General features: G+C 47.8%; 1 protein-coding gene across 6 annotated transcripts in view; it reads right to left on the bottom strand.

The window, feature by feature from the left end:
• The window catches only part of DAPK2 (death associated protein kinase 2), a 142,169-nt gene extending 121,935 nt beyond the window's left edge, over positions 1 to 20,234 (bottom strand). For 3 of the 6 annotated variants that reach the window (XR_011568833.1, XR_011568834.1, XM_070797424.1), the window contains exons 1-2: positions 18,343 to 18,486; positions 10,147 to 10,244 (exon numbers count right to left, since the gene is read on the bottom strand). Coding sequence is in view for 4 of the 6 variants with exons in the window: in XM_070797424.1 (XP_070653525.1) it covers positions 10,147 to 10,238 (92 nt within the window). In the remaining 2 variants the exon portion in view is untranslated. Of the gene's footprint in view, positions 1 to 10,146; positions 10,245 to 18,342; positions 18,487 to 20,011 lie in introns of those variants that run through there. The other 3 variants (XM_070797426.1, XM_070797427.1, XM_070797425.1) reach the window with 2 other exon arrangements.
• Between the last annotated feature and the right edge of the window lie 480 nt (positions 20,235 to 20,714).

Here is a 20,714-nt window from a genome sequence, read left to right as displayed (position 1 = left end):
AGGGGAGAGGAACAGGACAAGGAGTAGAGAGTGGGGGGAGAAAGGAGAGAGCAAGAGAGGAGGTGACAAAATGTTAGACTGGTATGTGTTTAAAGGATATATGGGAGTTCTGTTATCCTGAAAATGTTTCTATCAAAGTTGAAATAATTTCAAAACAAAGAAATTTTTAGGCTATATGGACTCTGGATACATGGAAAGGTATCCATAAATCTACATGGAGTCAAAAAACAACCCAACACAAGATGTACATTCTGACGATAAATAAGCAGAAAGGAAAGCACATCCCGTAGATAGAGGTATATGATGGTTTCAGTTATCTCCACACAGAACCTCCCTCCAGCTCTTGCAGCTTTCCCATGCAGACCAGCTCAGTGAGCGCACTCCCTCCGTGTGCTAGCTGCTGAGTGAAGCCCGAGCGATGCAGCCACTTTGTTTGAGTGGCTTTGTGCTTTGTTTGCCTGACAATGACTGATAAAGGCACCTCCCTCTCTCCTCCAGGGCTTCTGTCATCCAGGGCCCCTGCAGTTGCCTGTCCTCCTGGCAGCCACAGCCTTTCATCCCTCTCCACGTGCCTTCCTGCCCAAGCCTGGACCTGCTGCCTCTCAGTCTTTGGCAGAGCCCTGACCTCGAGGTGGTTATGCATCATCTCCAGAATGAGACCATGCAAAGCTGCCCCACCTAGGGTGACGGCTTCCTCCGCTGAACACTTGGCACAAGGTTGGGGTCCCTCTATTAGCTCATAGCCTGTTCCAACCTTTCATTTTGCTTTTTAATTTTGTAAATATTTATTTATTTGGCTGCACCAGGTCATAGTTATGGCATGTGGAATCTTTGGGCTTCCAGGTGGCTAAGCTGTAAAGAACCTGTCTGCAATGTAGGAGACGCATGAGATGCAGTTTCAATCCCTGGGTTGGGAAGATCCCCTTGAAGAGACGATGGCAACCCACTCTAGTTGGCAACCCATTCTTGCCTGGAGAATTCCATGGACAGAGGAGCCTGGTGGGCTACTGTCCATAGGGTCACACAGAGTCAGGCATGACTGAAGTGACTGAACACGCATGCATGCCCATGGGATCTTTAGTTGCAACATGTGGAATCTTTCAGTTGCAGCACATGGGATCTAGTTCCCTGATGAGGGATTGAATCTGAGCCCCCTGCATTGGGAGTGTGGAGTCTTAGCCACTGGACCACCAGGTAAGTCCCCATTTCATTAGCTTTTGAGGAGAGTATCCCTGTGTCCCTTCATCTCTTACAGTGCATGGCCTGAGCCCTAAGTCTCCACCACCCATCACAGTGCCCAGCACACAGTGGATATCTGGGGAAGATCTGTGGACTATGACAATGACCTATAGTGCAGATGTGCACGTACTCATCCACACACACTCACTCATCTTTTGGAAACCACTGGCTTGTTATGGCCCAAAAGATTTTCTTGCCACTAACACCAAGCTGAGAGTTTCCTAGGCCCAGCACAGCACGCTCAGTGTGAGCAGTAAGAAAGTTTTTTGGCATGAGTGACCAGTTGCCACTGTAAAAGTTCTCTGAGCCTCAGTTTTCACATCTGTAAAGTGGGAGTGTGATCCAGTTCATATTGTTCTGGAAGATGAGAAGTACTTGGCGCAGAAACTGACATGAGGGCATTAGACTCTTAACTTAGGTTAGTCTCTTTCACTTTCCTAGCAGCAGGAAACCTAAGCATGTGTGTGATCAGAAGCACCAGAACCCCATGCCAGGACTTTAGACAGGGCTCTGGCCAGAGACATTTCTGGCTTTTATTTCTGAATTTCTCTGAGATTTGCTGTGCTGCATGAAGTGGAATTTTCCACTTGGCTTCTCCTTGATAAAGTAGGTCGCCTGTATTTCTTGAGCCAATTACCTAACATTTTGGAGGCTGAATTTCTTCATTTGTTAAATGGGAATAGGAACTACCTTACAAGGTGCTATAAGGGTTAAATACAACAATGTGTATCCACTACTATGTATAACATAGATAAACAACAAGGTCCTTCTGCATAGCACAGGGAGCTAGATTCAATACCTTATAATACCCTAAAATGGAAAGAACCTGAAAAAGAATATATATATGGCAAAGAGTCGGACACGACTGCACAAATATGCAAAGCATGGCATATATATTTTATGCTATAGCACAGTACTTTCTGATTCTATGAATTTGACTTTTATAGATATCTCGTATAAGTAGAATCAAACAGTATTTGAGACACCATCTGATCTTGACCTTGAAGGAAAAGTTTAATTTTCCCTCCAAGAGTGAGGAAAGACCGAGAGCAGAGAGAAGTCACAGAAGATGTGGGGACTTCTGGTCTCTGCATGGTACGGTCGGGGCGCTCAGAATAGGAGAGCAGATATGGCCCTGCCTTCAGAGCTGACAGCTCAGTACAAACACACGACAGACAGGCCTAATCTTCTCTCTGGGACCCCAGGGCCTGAGCGCGGCTCTGGCTGCCCTTGGTCTCTGCAACCCGCCCCCAGGAGCTTAGCACTTGGGGGAATGTTAACTCTGGGCCTCAAGCAGACACAAAAGAGGAGAGGATGTGTGGGCGTGAGAAATAGCCAGGGACAGATTAGAAGGTAAGACTCAGAAATAAAAATAGTTACTGGTTAAGGCTGCTAATCTTGTATGGGCTTAAACTGGTCTCCTTAAATGTTTTATTGTTTTAAAAAAAAAAGCTTTCACCCAAAATAAATCTCATAGATCTATATACACTGTTATAAAAAGATACTCAGTGTATTTCATTAAGTGAGAAAGGCAAGTTGTAGATTGTTCTGGTCGTATGACTGCATCCGGGTCAACATACACTTGCTTTAAAGTTTGGAAAGACAACAGAAGACAATTACCATCAAAGTCTACCTGTGGATATGAGACTTGGAGGGAGGGCAGATGGAGGTTTACTCTAACTTTTCACAACTTTATGATATATGCCATGCATTACTTCTACAATAAATTTTTTTAATTTAAAAAGATATAATAGGGACTTCCCCGGGGGTCCAATGGTTAAGACTTCACCTTTCAATGAGTGGGGTGAAGTTTCAATCCCTGGTCAGGGAAGTAAGATCCCACAGGCGTTGTGGCCAAAAAACCAAAACATAACATAGAAACAGCATTGTAACAAATTCAATAAGGATTTTTAAAAACAGAACACATTAAGAAAAAAAATCTTTTGTTGAAAAAAAAAAAAGACGAAATAATAAAAGCCCCTTTGCCTCCAAGGTCATCTTGGAAACCCTTTTCCCAAAGACAGAGTCAGGTAAATACAAATACCTATTATTTTTTTTTTTTTCTATATATAGTTTTATGGCTAGACTGAGCTTGAGAACCCAGCCTGGGTACACCTAACCTCTATGTATTTCCTAGAGGTTTTTCTTTCTCTCCTAAAAGAAGATGTCCTAGCTAAGATGCATGTGGGGTGGGTGATCTTAACCATAGAGGATCTCATCAGGAGACTCAAGTCCGGCAAGCAGCTTTCCCTGCTCATCTTAGGGAATTCCTCAGCCTGTTTACAAAGGATGAGGCTTCAGAGGAGTGGCTCCTTGTGTAGCCCAAAGTTCCTATCCCTATAAAAGGGGACCCTGCAGGTTAAGTGCCCAGCACCATGCCTGGCACACATGAGCCTCCTGTAAATATCAGGGCTCTGGCCACTCTCTTCACCAGGGGAGCCAGGGAGGGGATGATGGGATGAGTGGAGTATTGGGGAGGTAGGCTCCCTGAGAGAGGTGAGGGCTATAGCTAAAAGTTGAATTTATTTACATATAGAGAGGTTTTCCTCTGTTTTGTTTAACTAGCACAGTGGAATTGAAAATCTTCTCTAAGTTTCACCTCCTCCATTGCTGGCTCTGTGACTTTGGACAAATCACCTCCCCTCTCTGGGTCTCACTTTCCTTGTTTATAAAATGGAGATCTGCACTAAATTCTTGTTGAGATTCAGTTCAACAGTAACATTTTATGATTTTATGTTCATGCAATAATATTGGGTTGGCCAAAAAAGTTCATTTGGGTTTTTCTGTAACATCTTACAAAGAACCCAAAAGAACTTTTTGGCCAACTCAGTGCAATAAAGCAAGAAAAGTAATATAGCATAGGAAAGAAGAAACCATTGACCATTTTATGCTGCTTACATTAAATTACTTTGTACCCTTAGACACACAGTAGTCATCACTGGCCCTATCCACCAGCGCCCTTTCCCAGGGAGCATCAATCCTTCCCAAATACTTTCCCTTCTGACTCTGCTACCTGTCCCCAAGGTCAAACAAAAAAGACTATCCCACAAAATAATGGCCCCCCTTCCCAAAAGCATTCAAATTAAAGAAAAGATCAGTTTGTTTTGTGGGTCCTTATAGTGTGGTGGCCAGAGCTCTAGAGGAGTCAGATCATCAGTCCCCACCCTTGTCTATCACCCGCTTACCATGTGACCTTAGACAAGCCACTTCCCCTCTCTAGTCTTAGCCTCATCTATCAGACCAGGGGTTAGATGGGTTTCTCTTTATGAGCCCAGCTCCACCCAACAGTGGCTACCCAGGCTGGGAGAGGCCGGAAACTGCAGGCCAGCATTTCTCCAACTGCTCCCAGAAACAGCCAGCCACCTCCAGCATCCCCAGTAGGCTGGTGCCAGAATGTGAGCCAGAAAATCAAGTGAGGTGTGCAGGGCCAGGCGGGCCCCAGCCATGCCCAGGACTCTCAGGCCAGGGCACACTGTCCAGATCCAAAGCTGGATTCTGCAGCTTTTCTCACAGATGTTCTCTTATTTTTAAGATAAGGGCATACCTCTGCCTAGTCTTAGGAACTTTGCCAGGATGGGAGTGGGATAAGGGGAGCCGGGCTTTTGATCTGGTCAAGCCAAACTTGCCAGAATCCCAGTTCCTTTTCCTCAGAAAGGAACAGAATTGGTCTCATTGGCTGTGGGAAGCAGAAATACAATGACCTGGGGATGAGTCAAACAATAACAGCAATAATCATCCTTCTTATTTGCCCAACAGTTTATGTCTTTATCACAGTGGATCCTCACCTGCATGTGTGAAGTAGGTGATATAGATGCTATCATCTCAGGTTACAGATGAGGGGGACTGAGTTCCAGACTGGGTACCAGAGTGCTATGGGTCTCGTGGCTGATACACACCCAGACTAACCTTCCAAAGGCATTAGAATCATGCACTTCAGGAGCCAGAAGAGGGCAGGGAGTAAAGTCAAAGATTCCTTGTTAAAACGTGGCTTCAGTTCAGATACATATACATACAGGAAAATGTACATATACAAGTATGGCCTAACCTGTATGCATGAAATGAACACATCAGTGAAACAGGCACCTGGATCAAGAAACACAACAATATCCTCCCCACAGAAGTCCCTCTCATGCCCCCTTTCAGCCACTAGTCCCTCACTATTAGAATCACTAATAGAATCACTATTCTGATTTCTAACATCAAGGATTCATTCTGCCTGTCTTGAACTTGACACCAATGGGATGATATAGTATGACTCTTCTGAGTCTGCCTTCCTTCATTCAACATGATGTTTTTGAGCTCCACCTGTCATTACAGGTAAAAAACGAAAAGTAACTCTCACTCATTTTCATTTTTGCACAGTATGGACTTAATGAGGAGCTAACCCTGAATATTCACTGGAAGGACTGATGCTGAAGCTGAAGCTCCAGTTTTTGGTCATCTGATGCAAATGGATGACTCATTGGAAAAGTCCCTGATGCTGGGAAAGATTGAGGGCAGAGGGAGATGAGGGCATCAGAGGATGAAATGACTGGACGGCATCACTGATGCAATGGACATGAACGTGGGCAAACTCCGGGAGATGGTGAGGGACAGGGACGCCTGGCATGCTACAGTCCACGGGGCTGCAAAGAGTCAGACACAACTGACCAACTGAACCACAACAAAAATCAGTGAAACAGCCCTGAGTCTAGGTAAGGGTAGAGAGCCGAAGAAGGTTTACACACTGCTCCTCCCAAATGTAAGAACAAGCCCTACTGCTATTCCTCCTGGGAGACCCCCACTGTCCTCCCAGGGGGTCCAGAGGTGGGAGACGGAGTCTTGACACCCTAACTTAAAGGCAGTTTAAGTTCAAAAGCAGAGGCTCTGCTAGGTGTTCACTCAACACCTAGTACCAGCTCTGTGTGGAGCCCTGCAGGCTCAGCATCCCATTTCATCCCTACAATCATGAGGTGGCTACTGTTACTATTTCTATCTTATGGATAAATAAAACAAAAACCAAGAAACTCAGAGTCAGAGAGGTCAAGTAAGTTGTCCTAAGGTTGCACAGCTAGGAAGCACACAAACCTCAACCTGTCTATGTTGGCAGGAAGCTTGCACACTAGCCTCTAATTGTATATCCAGCCTCAGCTAGCACTGCCTGTCCCCAGCTCATGTTCCATGGCCACACAGGCCTCCGGCCAGCAACTCAGGGCCCAGGCTCTCCCCACCTTCGGGCCTGTGTCCAGGCTGCTTTCACTGCCTGCACACTTGTCCTCTGCCACCTCCTTGGAGCAGCCTCCCCTGACCACCCAGGCCCAACTGTACTCCCCACTCAATGTGTCCCACACCCTCCTCTCATAGCCCACCATGCACTCTGGAGTGATGTGTCCTTTTGCAACCCCTCCATCATGTGTTCAATGTCTTCCTCCACCAACTGAACACAAGCCACTAGGGGACAGGAAAGTCTATTTTGTCACTGTGTCAGACAATGCCTGGCACACAGTGAGCCCGCGCAGGAGAGGGGAAGAAAGACAGACAGGGCTACCCCCTCTGAAGGCAGCTCTAGTTCCAGCCTGTTTACGGCCCCAGGCAAGACCCTTCCTCTCTCTGAGCCTCCGTTTCCTCAACGGTCAGATGAGGGGCTTGGAAGAAAAACCTCTACAGGCCTTCCATCTCACCTGGCCTCTAGACCACAAATCCTAGGACAGCAAGCCATGAAAAATGCCTTAGGCCTCTGCTGTCTTTCACTCGCCCTGTGTCCAGCTGGCATCTAAGGAAAGTTTCAGGTTGTGTGTGGGGTAGGGGGCAGTGGTCCTCCAAGGTTCCCCAGGCCGTGAGGTACATGTGGCCTTCATACCCTGTTGTAGGTAGAGGACCCAGAAACATGAGGTCTCTTCCCGTTCTAATATCTCTGATGTACCGAGTCAGGGAGAGACAGAACTAAGAAGGAATGATAGATGAATTCCACAGGAAACTGCTGCTACTTCCTTCTTCAGAGCCCAATGCCAACAACCCATCCCGACTTCTCAGTTTCAGCCCACCTGAGATAATCCCAGTCAACACTGCCCTTGTTGTGCCCACAGCCATGGCCAGGCTGGAGCTCCAGGGGCAAAGACTCCCTGTGTCATGCTCATCTCTGTAGCTGGAGCACTTAGCACAGACACCTACACACAGGATGTGGCCAACACAAGGCCGTCGAATCAAAAGCCACTATAGAGGAGTCTCCCCTAGTAGTCCAGTGGTTTAAGTCTTTGCACTTCCAATGTAGGGGTATGAAAAGTTATGATAAACCTAGACAGCTTAATATGCAGAGACATCATATTAAAATGTCTGCATATTAAAAAGCAGAGACATCACTTTGCCAACAAACATCTGTATAGCCAAAGCTATGGCTTTTCCAGTAGTCATGTATGGATATGAGAGTTGGATCATAAAGAAAGCTGCGTACTGAAGAACTGACACTTTCAAATAGTGGTGTTGGAGAAGACTCTTGAGAGTCGCTTGGACTGCAAGGAGATCAAACCAGTCAATCCTAAAGGAAATCAATTCTGAATATTCACTGGAAGGGCTGATGCTGAGGCTGAAGCTCCAATACTTGGGCCACCTGATGTGAAGAGCCAACTGACTGGAAAAGACACTGATCCTGGCTTAAGACTGAAGATAGGAGGAGAAGGGGGTTGACAGAGGCTGAGATGGTTGGATGGCATCACTGACTCAATGGACATGAATTTGAACAGCTCCGGGAGATGGTGAAGGACAGGGAAGCCTGCTGTGCTGCAGCCCATAGGGTTACAGAGTTGGACACGACTGGGCAACTGAACGACAAGGTGACTTCCCTCGTGGTCCAGTGGTTAAGTGTTTCAGTTTCCAACATAGGGGGTGAGGGTTCAATCCCTGGTCAGGGAACTAAGATCCCACATGCCTTGTGGCACGTCCAAAAGTTTTGAAAATTAAATTTAAGAAGCCACTGGTAGGGCTTGCCAGGGTCTGTTGCTGAGGGGCCACTTTCTCCCTGACATCACAAGTCAGGAGAAGCACCCAAGTCAAAGAGAACCTTGCTTCCCACTCAGAGGCAGAGTCCAGGTGACCGCCCTTCAGCCTCCCCCCAGCCCTTCCCAGGTTCTGGACTGCCAGGGGCAGTGGCTCAGACAGAATGCTGAGGAATCTCCCCTTCGGGGGTCTCTGTAGATACTTGCTCCCTGACCTAGCCAGTCAGCCAGGACAAACACTTCCTGAACCTGAAGTAAGTGCACTTTCTTTTTTCTTTTTTGGCCATGCCACGTGTCTTGCAGGATCTTAGTTCTTAGTTCCCCCCTATCAGGAACTGAACCCAGGCCCGACAGTGAAAGTTCCAAGTCCTAACCACTGGACCACCAGGGAACTCCCATAACTGCACTTTCCATTCTTCCCTGACTAAGGCTCCTCTGACTTTGAAGCTTTTCCTAGTTTTTCTTCAAAAATAAAAGTACCCAGTGACCCAGTTTCTAGTTATCCATCTTAACCAAACAATCAAAAACAGGATAAGAAATTTCTGCTAAGAGATGTTCATTGCAGCTTTAGTAATGAAAATTTTTTTAAATGGAAACTGCATATTTTTAAAAGTAGGGGAAAAGGCTGAATAATTGAGGCATGAATGTACAAGGAAATGTAAAATTGCATTAAGATATTTAATGACATGAGCAAACCTGTATAATACATTAAGATGTAATATTCAAAGCTGTAGTGGACTTCCCTGGTGGCCCAGGGATTAAGACTGTGCTTCCACTGCAGGGGGCGTGGGTTTGATCAATGGTTGGGGAACTAAGATCTCAAAAGCAACACAGTATGGCCAAATTTTTTAAAAAACTGTGGTAAAACACTAACAAATTCAATATGATCCTAATGCTTAAAATAAAAGGAAGTAAATATATACATATATTTGCAAACAATAAAGAAAGAAAGATAAAAGGAAGTAAAAGATGAGTCCTGACACAAGAGCTCTTTAAAGGGAAAGGCTCCTGTTCCCAGCACAGATACAGTGAAGGCCCTGAACCCCCAGGTTTTTACTCTGCTGGGTGTGTGGAGGGACGGGGCTGGGTACACTGTGAACACATGTGAGTGTGCAAGAACCATGTGCATCAGAGAGCATAACAGGTGTGCAGGTGCGGACTGGACTGGCCAGACCTTGGCCATATCCCTTGCTGGCTGAGCAACTTAGAGCAACTTTCTTAAACTCTTTAGAACACAGTTTCTTCATGAAAAACAAGAAAAAAAGACTATTCCCATTTCATGAATTGTTAAGAGACCCAAACTCCAGGACTGGTATTCTGTAATCATTAAAACACCACCCGAATACTAGCTTTGTTATAAATGAGAGACAAGGAAAGAGCTTCAGAAAGTCTTCATTTCTCTCCAGACGGTAACTACTTTCAGATCTGAGCTTATCCCTGTCCGTTTTGTGGGTTTAGCAAACCTGAAAATGCAGCCAATAACTCAGATCCGAGGAAGCTTCACGACCAGGCTTGCATGGCTTGTCACTCGATGCAAAGCTTTTTTCAGGAAGATGATTTCACCTGCCATTCAGGCTCTGAATTGACAGAACAAAACCCTGAAAGCCGTGGAGAATCCCAAGTGGGTTTCAGAAAAGAACCAATGGGTCAGGTCTCAGGCCAGAGCCTGGGGAGGGCTTTGGGAGCAAAGTAACAGATAAAACAAGAGTCATTTAGATTTGCCATAACCATCAGTTGGGTTATACTGAAAACATGGAACTCAACAATTGTAGTCCCTTCTGTTGGCAAGTCTTTATTTCCAAAGAGAGGATTACTTGCAGAGGCGCCCAGGACAATGAATCACCCTCTGGGTTGTTTGTAAAGACTTCCACAAGCCCCGTGACAAGCCCATGACCTATAAGATCTACCGATCAGTGCAGCTCTCACAGCCACTTACCTCCCCAGCTCCTCCCCGATGTCATAAAAGTCCTCCACCTTCTGCTGCTTGAACGTCTCCATGTTTGGGCTCCTCATTGAGGCCTGGAGCATACAGCCCTGAAACAGGAGAAATCCTGAGGTTAGGACAGATGTGTCCATTGGTACCAGTCTGACTCTAGGCCCCAAAGTAAATGGCTAATAATTGAAAGGTAGCTCACAGCTCTCATTCCTCAAGAACAGGCTTGATCGAGCCTTTCCTCAGGACCTGTGACCAATGATGTATGGTTCTTACTTGATTTATACTAATTCAAGTTTGTTAAGGAGACAGATCTGCTCTGAACATGTTCAGAGAAAACAGAGCCATGGGCAACTTGGGCAATTTGTTCTCACAAAATTCAGGTCTACTGAGAAAAGAGGCAGCTGTGATGCAGGAAAAAAAGAACTCAGTTTTGAGTCAGAATAAGTGAAACTTCCTGAAGAGGAAAACAAATGTTCTCTCCAAAAAAAAAAAAAAAGGATAAATGTGCACGAGGTGATAAACATGTTAATTATCTAGACGAGGGGAATACTTTCACTATGTATAAGTGTATCAGATTACCATGATGTATGTTTTAAATATCTTACAATGTTATATGTCAATTATAATTCAATAAAGCTAAAAAAATAATTTTAAAAAAGCTTCAGTTTCGAGTCCCACTTTTGCCTAAGTCATTTAAACTGCTGAGTCTTAACTTCCTCATCTGTAAAAAGGGTTAATACTGCAAAAACCACTGCAAATCAGGATATTATTTTATAAACTATAAACTGCAGTAGAAAGGTAAGGGATTATCATGACCTCAGCTCCCTCAGGGGCTGTGCCACCCAATTTCAAGTCTGAACTGATGTGCAGTTCACTCATCGCCCTAAGGGAAAGATTGGGGAGGAGGTGTGGCAAATAACAATAGGCACCAGGAGTCAGAAACCTGAGGTTCTAGCTGCAGTTCTGCCCACAACTAACTCTATGACTTCATCTCCTGTCAGTGGGATGCCTGTTTCCGCGTCTGTATATGGCACTCCACTCCAGTACTCTTGCCTGGAGAATCCCATGGATGGAGGAGCCTGGTAGGCTGCAGTCCATGGGTTTGCTAAGAGTCGGGCATGACTAAGTGTCTTCACTTTCACTTTTCACTTTCATGCACTGGAGAAGGAAATGGCAACCCATTCCAGTGTTCTTGCCTGGAGAATCCCGGGACGGGGGAGCCTGGTGGGCTGCCGTCTATGGGGTCGCACAGAGTCAGACACGACTGAAGCGACTTAGCAGTAGTAGCAGCAGCAATGTGGTGCTAACTCTGCCTGTCCAGTGCACTTTAGTGAGAACCTCAGGACAACTCTGAGCCACACAGAGCATCACCACAGAAGAGGCCGTCTGCACCCTCCCCTGGGATCCTTCTGCCCCAGGGAGCCCCCTAGTCCTGGGACAGCCACATGCCACCCTGGACAGCACCCTAAGGGCAGGGGCCAGGATACAGTAAGCACAACATAAAGATAAAACCAGCTACCCATGAATACATATATACAATGGAATATTACTCAGCCATAAAAAGGAATGGAATTGAGTCATTTGTAGAGACGTAGATGGACCTAGAGACGGTCATACAGAGTGAAGGAAGTAAAAAAAACACATTTTGTCTATTAACACATATATGTGGAATCTGAAAAAAACGGTAGACTATCTTACTTACAAAGCAGAAATGGAGGCAGAAAAGTAGACAACAAATACATGGATACCAAGGTGGAAGGGGGGGATGGGATTAATTGGGAGATTGGGATTGACATATACACATCATTGATAGTATATGTAAAATAGATAACTACTGAGAACTGACTGCAGAGCACAGGGAACTCTACTCAATGCTCTGTGGTGACCTAAATGGGAAGGAAATCCAAAAAAGAGGGGATAGATGTATACATATAGTTGATTCTCTTCGCCATACAGTAGAAACTAACACAACCTTGCAAAGCAATTATACTCCAATAAAAATAGGAATAAATTTTAAAAACAGCTACCTGTGGATGCATCTTTCAAGAGTCATTAGCAAAGGGCTCTCAGAGCTCATTTTGGCTGGCACTGGCAGCTTTTCTTCTGCTTGGCAATCAGATACCAACCACGCCCAGGCCCTGTGAGCCCCAAAATACTATTTTCACCTCGCTGGGTGGAGGTACCATTACATAAGGGCACGTCTCATCAATGCCAAGTGGCTGGAGCTGTTTTAACTCTCAGGTGATGTCTATATTTCAGCCTCTTTCCTCTGCCCACTACAAACCAGAGTTCTGGTATCAAGATGCCACCTTCCTCTCTCCCTTCCACCGAGGCACACACATCCCTGAAGACCTCCAGGTGGAACTGGCCTGGCTCCCAGGTCTTACTCTCAGGGTCACCTGCCAGTCTTCTCCTGCCTGTCCATCACAGAGCCTCCTACTGGCTTGGTCTCACTATGCTCAGCCAGGGCCTGGCGAGTATGGAATCCTAAAAGGAGCAGGATCCCCAGTCCTAGGCTAGTCTGTGGGTGCATCAGTCACAAGACCCATAGCAGTCTGGCTCCCTGTCTGGGACTCAGTCCCCCTCATCTGTAACCTGGGGTGATAGCATCTATATCACCTACTTCACACATGCAGGTGAGGATCCACTGTGATAAAGACATAAACTGCCAGGCAAATAAGGATGATTATTGCTATTACTGTTTAACTCATCCCCAGGTCATTATGTTTCTGCTTCCCACAGCCACTGAGACCAATTCTGTTCCCTTCTGAGGAAAAGGAGCTGGGATTCTGGCAAGTTTGGCTTGACCAGATCAAAAGCTCAGCTCCCCTCACCCCCACCCCCATCATGGCAAGGTTCCTAAGACTAGGCAGAGGGTGGCAGGACTGCTATCTATCAGCTTCTTTTTGCTGTAAAAATACTTCCAAACAAACCACTTGAGCCGGATCCTGGGGGTGGAGGTATGAGTAGCTACTAATTTCCCACAGCTAGATGAAAGCAGAAAACTCCAAAAAAATTCTGTTGGCAGATACCCTGAGAGTGGTCCCAGGAACAGCTAAGATTCTCCTTGGCTAGAGGCCAGCTGCATTTGCTATCAGGAGTTGAGCTGGATTTGAAACTGTCCCACCTCCCCAACTAAACCATGAGTCCCTGCCTTGTGCTCACATCCTGGGTGACCAGAAGTTGGGGGCCAAGGGAGCCAACTAAGCTCAAACTAGGCCTACCAGTTTGGCCCCAACTCACCATTTCAGCATAGCCCCCCTCCCCCACAAATCCTCGACTACAGCCCCAAGTAGACTTTTCCTATTCCTCCAAAACCTTCACCCCTGCTACACCCCAGCTCAAGTTGGGCCCTTTTCATGGCAGAAGGGATGGGGATGGGGGGAGGGCACCTGGAGAGCCCTCCAAGTAAAACTCTTCCCTTCCCGCAAAGCCAGGCTCAAATGCTACCATCTCTATGAGCCTCCATGACTCTTTTCCTTACAAAACAGATGGAAAATTCTTCTTCTCTTTAAATTCTCACAGAGGCCTCTTTACAAACTGTTAGGGTTAGAGTTTACCATGTTCCGGTTCATATCATATTCTATGTCAATGTGTAACCCAAAGGGAGAAAGCACAGACTGCACAGGCACACAGGCCTGGGTTTGAATCCCAGCTCTGCCACCCACTAGCACACACAGCACGGTACAGCTTTTCTGAGCTTCAAATTACTTACGTAGAAAATGAGTCTAGGGACTTCCCTGGTGGTCCGGTGGCTCTACACTCTCATTGCTGGGGGCCTGGGTTCCATCCCTAATCAGGGAACTAGATCCCACATGCAAGAGTTTGCATGCCACACTAAAGATCTTGAGTGCCACAACTAAGATCCGACACGGCCAAATAAATATTTTTAAAAAAAAGAAAAAAAAGAGAATGAGTCCAGACAATGCCTAGGGTTAGTGAATATTTGGAGAACGCGCAAACACTGCTTAGGAGAGTATTCATTAGGACAATTACTTTGGAAAACTCTTGGGCAGTATCTATGGGCGTACCTAACAAAAACGCATGTAGATGGCTTCCAAAATGCTCCACATTAGAACGTTCACAGATGCACTATTAGTAATATCTAAAAATCGCAAACAACCAAATAGCCATCAAGTGAAGAATGGCTAGAGTTATACCCATATAATGAAATTATTATATAACAATAAGAATAAATAAACTACTGCTCCCTGCAACAATATGGATGAAACTCACAAACATAGTGTTGAATGAAATAAAACAGACACAAAAGACCACAAACTGTGTAACTCTCTTTTAGGTAAAACAAAACCGTGGTGCTAGAAGTTAGAATAGTGGTCACACCTGGGTCAGAGATTGTACCTGGAAGGGAACACAGGAGCTTTCTGAGTGCTGCCAATGCTGTTTCTTGATGTACATGTGTACCCTTATTTTGTGTGCAATCAAAATTTTAAACAATTAAAAATGAGTCTAATATCTGCTTTATGGGACAAATGAGATAACATATGTAAAGTGTTTTTAATAGTCCCTGGATGGTTCCAACAAATATGAGTTCCTTCCCTCTTGCCTATTGGAGCTTCATGAGGGCAAGAGTTGTGACATTCTCACCTCTATCCCCTTGTGGGATCTGGTACACAGCAGGCACTCCAAAATGTTTGATTTAAATGTAGTGTCCCAGCTGTCCTTTTCAAAGCTGCTGCTCAGAAAGCTCATCAGGTAAAAACAGCTATTAACTTAAAGCCCCTTCCTAACATTGCTCCCCAAGATGAATTTGCATATCACCAGTTTAGAGACATGAAACTAAAGGGGAGACATTTTGAGGTGGAATTAGTCACCATGTAGGACCCAGAAGCACAGGGACCCTTCTGGCCCCCAAAAGATGAAACCACACAGCAGAAGGCACTGATACAACCTTTGGCTAGGGGCCCAGGCCACTGGCTCCAGGCATTCCACAGGCAAAGTCCATCTTAATGCTCACATCTTCCTTAGTGGAATCTTCAGAGTTCACATTCCTGCCCCCAACCCTAATACTAGGCAACATTTCTGAAAGTTAAGACAGACTTCCTCGATTCAGTTCAGTTCAGTCGCTCAGTCATGTCCGACTCTTTGCAACCCCGTGAACCGCAGCATTGCCAGGCCTCCCTGTCCATCACCAACTCCTAGTTTACCCAAACTCATCTCCATTGAGTCAGTGATGCCATCCAACCATCTCATCCTCTGTCATCCCCTTCTCTTCCTGCCTTCAATCTTTCCCTGCATCAGGGTCTTTTCCAATGAGTCAGCTCTTTGCATCAAGTGGCCAAAGTATTGGAGTTTCAGCTTCAACATCAGTCCTTCCAATGAACACCCAGGACTGATCTCCTTTAGGACTGACTGGTTGGATCTCCTTGCAGTCCAAGGGACTCTCAAGAGTCTTCTCCAACACCACAGTTGAAAAGCATCAATTCTTTGGGGCTCAGCTTTCTTTATAGTCCAACTCTCATATCCATACATGACCACTGGAAAAACCAAAGCCTTGACTAGATGGACCTTTATTGGCAAAGTAATGTCTCTGCTTTTGAATATACTATCTAAGTTGGTCATAGCTTTTCTTCCAAGGAGCAAGTGTCTTTTAATTTCATGGCTGCAATCACCATCTGCAGTGATTTTGGAGCCCCAAAAAATAAAGTCTGCCACTGTTTCCACTGTTTCCCCATCCATTTGCCATAAAGTGATGGCACCGGATGCCATGATCTTAGTTTTCTGTATGTTGAGCTTTAAGCCAACTTTTTCACTCTCCTCTTTCACTTGCATCAAGAGGTTCTTTAGTTCTTCTTTGCTTTCTGCCATAAGGGTGGTGTCATCTGCATATCACAGACTTCCTAGAACCTCACAAAAAGGGACCTTGAGGAACCTGGAGGACTTTTAGTCTCCACTCAGGAGCCACTTGCATCAGGAAGGGAAGTTAGAAAAGTTCCACTTTATCTACACTATACGTTAGGATTCTGTGTAAGAATTCAGGGGTGGGAGGAGTTTGAAACCCACTGCTGTCTGGTCAAGCCCACTTGTTTTGCAAGAGGAGGAAACTGAGGTCCAGACAGGAGAAGGGACTTGCTAAAAGTCACACAGCCTGCACCAGCTGCTCTTCCCGGCTTTTGTCAACAGCACTTCAACCCTCCAACAGTGGCTCCAGGGTTGGGAGGCCAGTGGCCTCCTGAGAAACAACCTGGGAGAGGGCCTCCAAGGCTGAAGGATTATCTCCTGAGGAAATTCCAACCTTACTAAGTCCCTCCCTCATGGAACCCAGCCCACCCTGCTGAACTCTCAGAGATCCTCACCCAGCGCAGGTAAAATGGGACCACTATTGTTCCCTTACACCCCCTCCCATGAAGAATCTTCACAATCAGGCTCTGAGGAAGCTGTCAACAGAGGGGAGGGCCATCCGACATTACAGCGCACCTCCAAGCTTTGGAGGCTGTGACACACCTCAGTCTCTGATGAGGAAGCTTGGACTCAGAGAACCTCAGCCGCCTGCCTAAGTGGACATGAGAAAACTATCTTCCCGGTGAAGGTCCACCTCTGCTGGGCAGCCTGCTTGCTCATTCCACATCTAACAACTGGGCGGCCCTCAGGGAGGGTGTCAGGGTCAGTTCAGGTCTCCATCCTGCCAGTGGGAAACTTTCCCCACACCCACTCACACCCACACACCCCTGCACACACTTGAGAGTCCCTTGGACTGCAAGGAGATCCAACCAGTCAATCCTAAAGGAGATCAGTCCTGAATATTCATTGGAAGGACTGATGCTGAAGCTAAAACTTCAATACTTAGGCCACCTGATGCAAAGAACTGACTCATGGGAAAAGACCCTGATGCTGGGAAAGATTGAAGGCAGGAGGAGAAGGGGACCAGAGAGGATGAGATGGTTGGATGGCATCACCGACTTGATGGACATGAGTTTGAGCAAGCTTCAGGAGTTGGTGATGGAAGAGAAGCCATCGGGTCACAAAGAGTCAGACATGACTTGAGCAACTGAACTGAACTGGACAGGGACTGGGTCAGGGTCAGTTCAGGTCTCCTTCTTACCAGTGGAACACTTGTCCCACACCCACTCACATCCACACACCCCTGTGCCCCTGCCCAAGCCTCTCTCAAGGCTGCTGAATGGAACCACTTCAGAAGCTAAAAACACATCTCGGGAGATGGGTGGTTTGGGGAAGAGCAGGACTCTGGAAGCAATAGTGAAGAGGCCAATGTGCCAGCATCCCTTGGTCACCAGGACTCTCCCAAGGAATGCCATATACAAAGCAGCTGAGAAACACAACGTCAGAAAACACAGCAGCAACCTCCAGCTGCCCCCCTGCCACCCTCACTGGACTCTCAAATACCAGGGCATGTGCTCTCTTCGCCTGCCCCTAGGACCTTCCCACCTGCCAGTGAGGCAGCAGTTAGGCATCCTCTCTTTCAGCGCACCCTCCTAACCTACCACCACCTGTATGGCCTCCGTGCTTACCGCTCTGGGCTACCTCTCCTCCCCAAAGAGAAGACTAACCTCCACCTTGCAGAGTTACAGTGAGGATCAGCCAGATCCACACATGCCATGAGCCATCCACAATGCCTAGCCCAGAGTCAGGTCAACTGTTGACAATACACTGGGGTCAAAACCCCAGCCTGCTGCAGACCTACTGGCTGGCCCCCTGCCCACCCTAACCCATCCCGGGCTCCAGACGTAGGGGACCACAGCTTCCTTCTGCCACTGAGAAAGCTGACGGGCTGCGGATGGAGGAGCCTCCTCGCATCAGCTCCTCGCACCAGGAGAAGGAGGTAAGTAAAGTGTAGGATGCTGAGAAGCCCAGATCCCCTCTCCTCCCAGAAATCTGGGGTGCTCTCCCCCGTCAAGGAGTCCTAACTTGATGGAAGTCTCTCTCCCATCTTCCCCCTAGGCGCCCGGTCTGCCCGCCGCTCCCACCCAATCCTTCTGGTCAAAAGGCCAGACTTCGAAGCCGGCCCTAGGGGGCCAACAGTCAGGTCCCGGAGGTCAAGGACCGGCCAGAGTGCCCAAGGCCAAGACTGGCCATAGCCGGGGGCGGGGGGGGGTGGGTGGGCGGCGGCGACAGGGAATAGGCGGCTAACGCCCCGGAGCAATTTGCCCGCTCCAGCCTAGCCCCGGGCCGCGCACCCCGTCCCGCCCGTCGAGCCCGCAGATGAGCGCTACTCACGGCGGGAGGCTGCGCGGCGGCGGGAGTAGGGGCGCGGTGGGCACCGGGGCCCGGCAGGGCGCGCCGCTCTCGGATCTGCTCTGCTCCCTGCGCGCCCGCCCGCAGAGCCACCGAGGAGGCGGAGCGGCGGGTCCCGTCCCAGGCTCCGGCTGGAGGCGCGCCCGGAGGCCCGAGACCCGGCTTGGAGCGCCCCCTGCCGGGAGTCCCCTCGGGGCACCCTGGAGTGAGGGCTGCAAGCCTCCCCGCCAGGTCGGATGGGGCACCTCCAACAGCCGAGGTTCCCAGGAGAGGGGGGCGAAAGCCAGTGGCAAGACCTGGCGTTTTCAGGGACTCTGCCGCTTACATGCTTTGTGGCTTTGAGCAAGTCAGCTAACCTCTCCAGGCCTAACCTGGAAATTGGTGTACATGAGCTGATACAGTCGATATAGCCTGACAAGATCACTCAGAAAGTGGTATTTCCTTGTCCGCCGCTTCCACGCACGCACCGTGAGAGAAATCCCACCAGGGAGCAGGCCTCTCCCTTCCTCCCAGCCAGAGTGGAAACCTTACCATCCAAGGTCCACAGTGGGGTGGCGGCCGTGATGGGGGTGGGGGAACACTTCCCTCCTCACCTCCCCGTCAGCTCACCCCCACCCGCGCTTGGGAGCGGCCTGGCCTCAGTGCCCCCAGCCCTGCCTGGCACGTTGGTGAGTGAAGCCCCGGATCACACCCCCCCCCGCCCCTCCCCCCGCCTCCCGCCTTTCCGAGTGAAAGACTGGGGAGTGGAGTGTTCCTCTCTTCCTCCTGCCAAAAATCCCGGGAGGAAAAAGGAATGAGAGTGGAGGGGGTGGTGGAAGGAAATGGAAACAGAATGTAAATCAAGTTCAGTGGTCTTATTTCAAGACAAAAGGCTGTTTAAAGAAATGAAGGCCCCTTCCCAGAACCTCCCTCCGAGGCTATTCAGGCGGCTCCTTAAGATAGTCCCAGAGGACAAAGCTACAGATTCAGTCTTTTATTTTGCTCAAAGCTCTGCCATTCCCAGTCTTGGTCATGGCACTTGAACTTAATCTTTTTTTTTTTTTTTTTAATGTGTGTTTTTTTTTTTCTTTCTTTTTTTGGCCATGCAGGTTCACCCACCAGGGATGGAATCCCCACCTTCTGCAGTGGAAGTGGGAACTCTTAACCATTGGACTGCCAGGGAAGTCCCTGAACTTGTTCTTCATAAGTAAAGTAGGCAAACACTCCTTCTTACAGCATCTAACAGGACTACTGTGGGGATGAAATGAGACAGAGTGTATAAGATGCACCTAGAGGATCTCTCTGGGGCTTCCCAGGTGGCTCAGCAGTAAAGAACCTGCCTGCCAATGCAGGAGACTTTGAAGCCTCATGTTGGATCCCTGGGTTGGGAAGACGCCCTGGAGGAGGAAATGGCAACCCACACCAGTATTCTTACCTGGGAAATCCCATGGACAGAGGAGCCCAGCAAGCTACAGTCCATGGGGTTGAAAAGAGTCTGACACTATTTAATGACTGAGTGCGCGTGCACACGCGCGCACACACACACACACACACACACACACACGACCTCTACTCACATGAGCAACCCCGCCCCAGTTTAGCCTTCCTAGATACTGAGGTGCTGAGATGTACAGATGAACCAACCCTCCCCCACCCCCCAACTGACTGGTACCTTAGCATCTGTGACAGCCTCTAGAAAGATGCCCGGGCTTCCTTGTCCATAAACTTGACAACATTCCAGGACAGCACAGGCTTTGAGCCACCTCTCCCAAGAGCACCAGGCTACCTTGAGTAGAGTAATATCCAAGACCAGAGGTGGCTCTCCAAGTCAATGGGCTCAGGAGGATACCCACTGGTAACGTTTCTCCAGCATAAGGTGAAACCTTCATCCTCAGACCACCCTTCAGACACCTCCTCCCCCATTTCCTGTTATCTACTGCTGTGTAACAAACCACCCCAGCCTTGTGGCATGAAGCAATTTTGTTCAACTCATGTTTTGAGGGTTAGAAACACTGACAAGGCACAGCATATATGGCTTATCTCTGTTCTAGGATGTCTGGTGTTTCAACTAAGGAGACTTGAGTGGGTGGGAGTGACTTGAATGGCTGGGGGCTGGAATCATCTGGAAGAGTCTTCATTCACATGGCCAGACCCTGCACTACGTACGATGAATCCAAGGCTAGGCTCAGCTGTGTTGCGCAAGCACCTACACGTCTCCTTGCCATCCCTTCCCACTCTGAGTCTCATGCTTAATATCTGTTTTGCAGCAACAATGTCCTTGTCCAGAGCAAAGTGAACATTCTTGGATTGACACACAGCAAACTAGCCAAAAAATGCTGCTGCGGAAAGGGTCATTATCAGTCATTCTATCCAGC

This window comes from Bos indicus, chromosome 10, assembly GCF_029378745.1.
Source record: "Bos indicus isolate NIAB-ARS_2022 breed Sahiwal x Tharparkar chromosome 10, NIAB-ARS_B.indTharparkar_mat_pri_1.0, whole genome shotgun sequence".
Classification (NCBI taxonomy): Eukaryota; Metazoa; Chordata; class Mammalia; order Artiodactyla; family Bovidae; genus Bos; species Bos indicus.
This window is presented reverse-complemented; position numbering and strand designations above follow the sequence as displayed.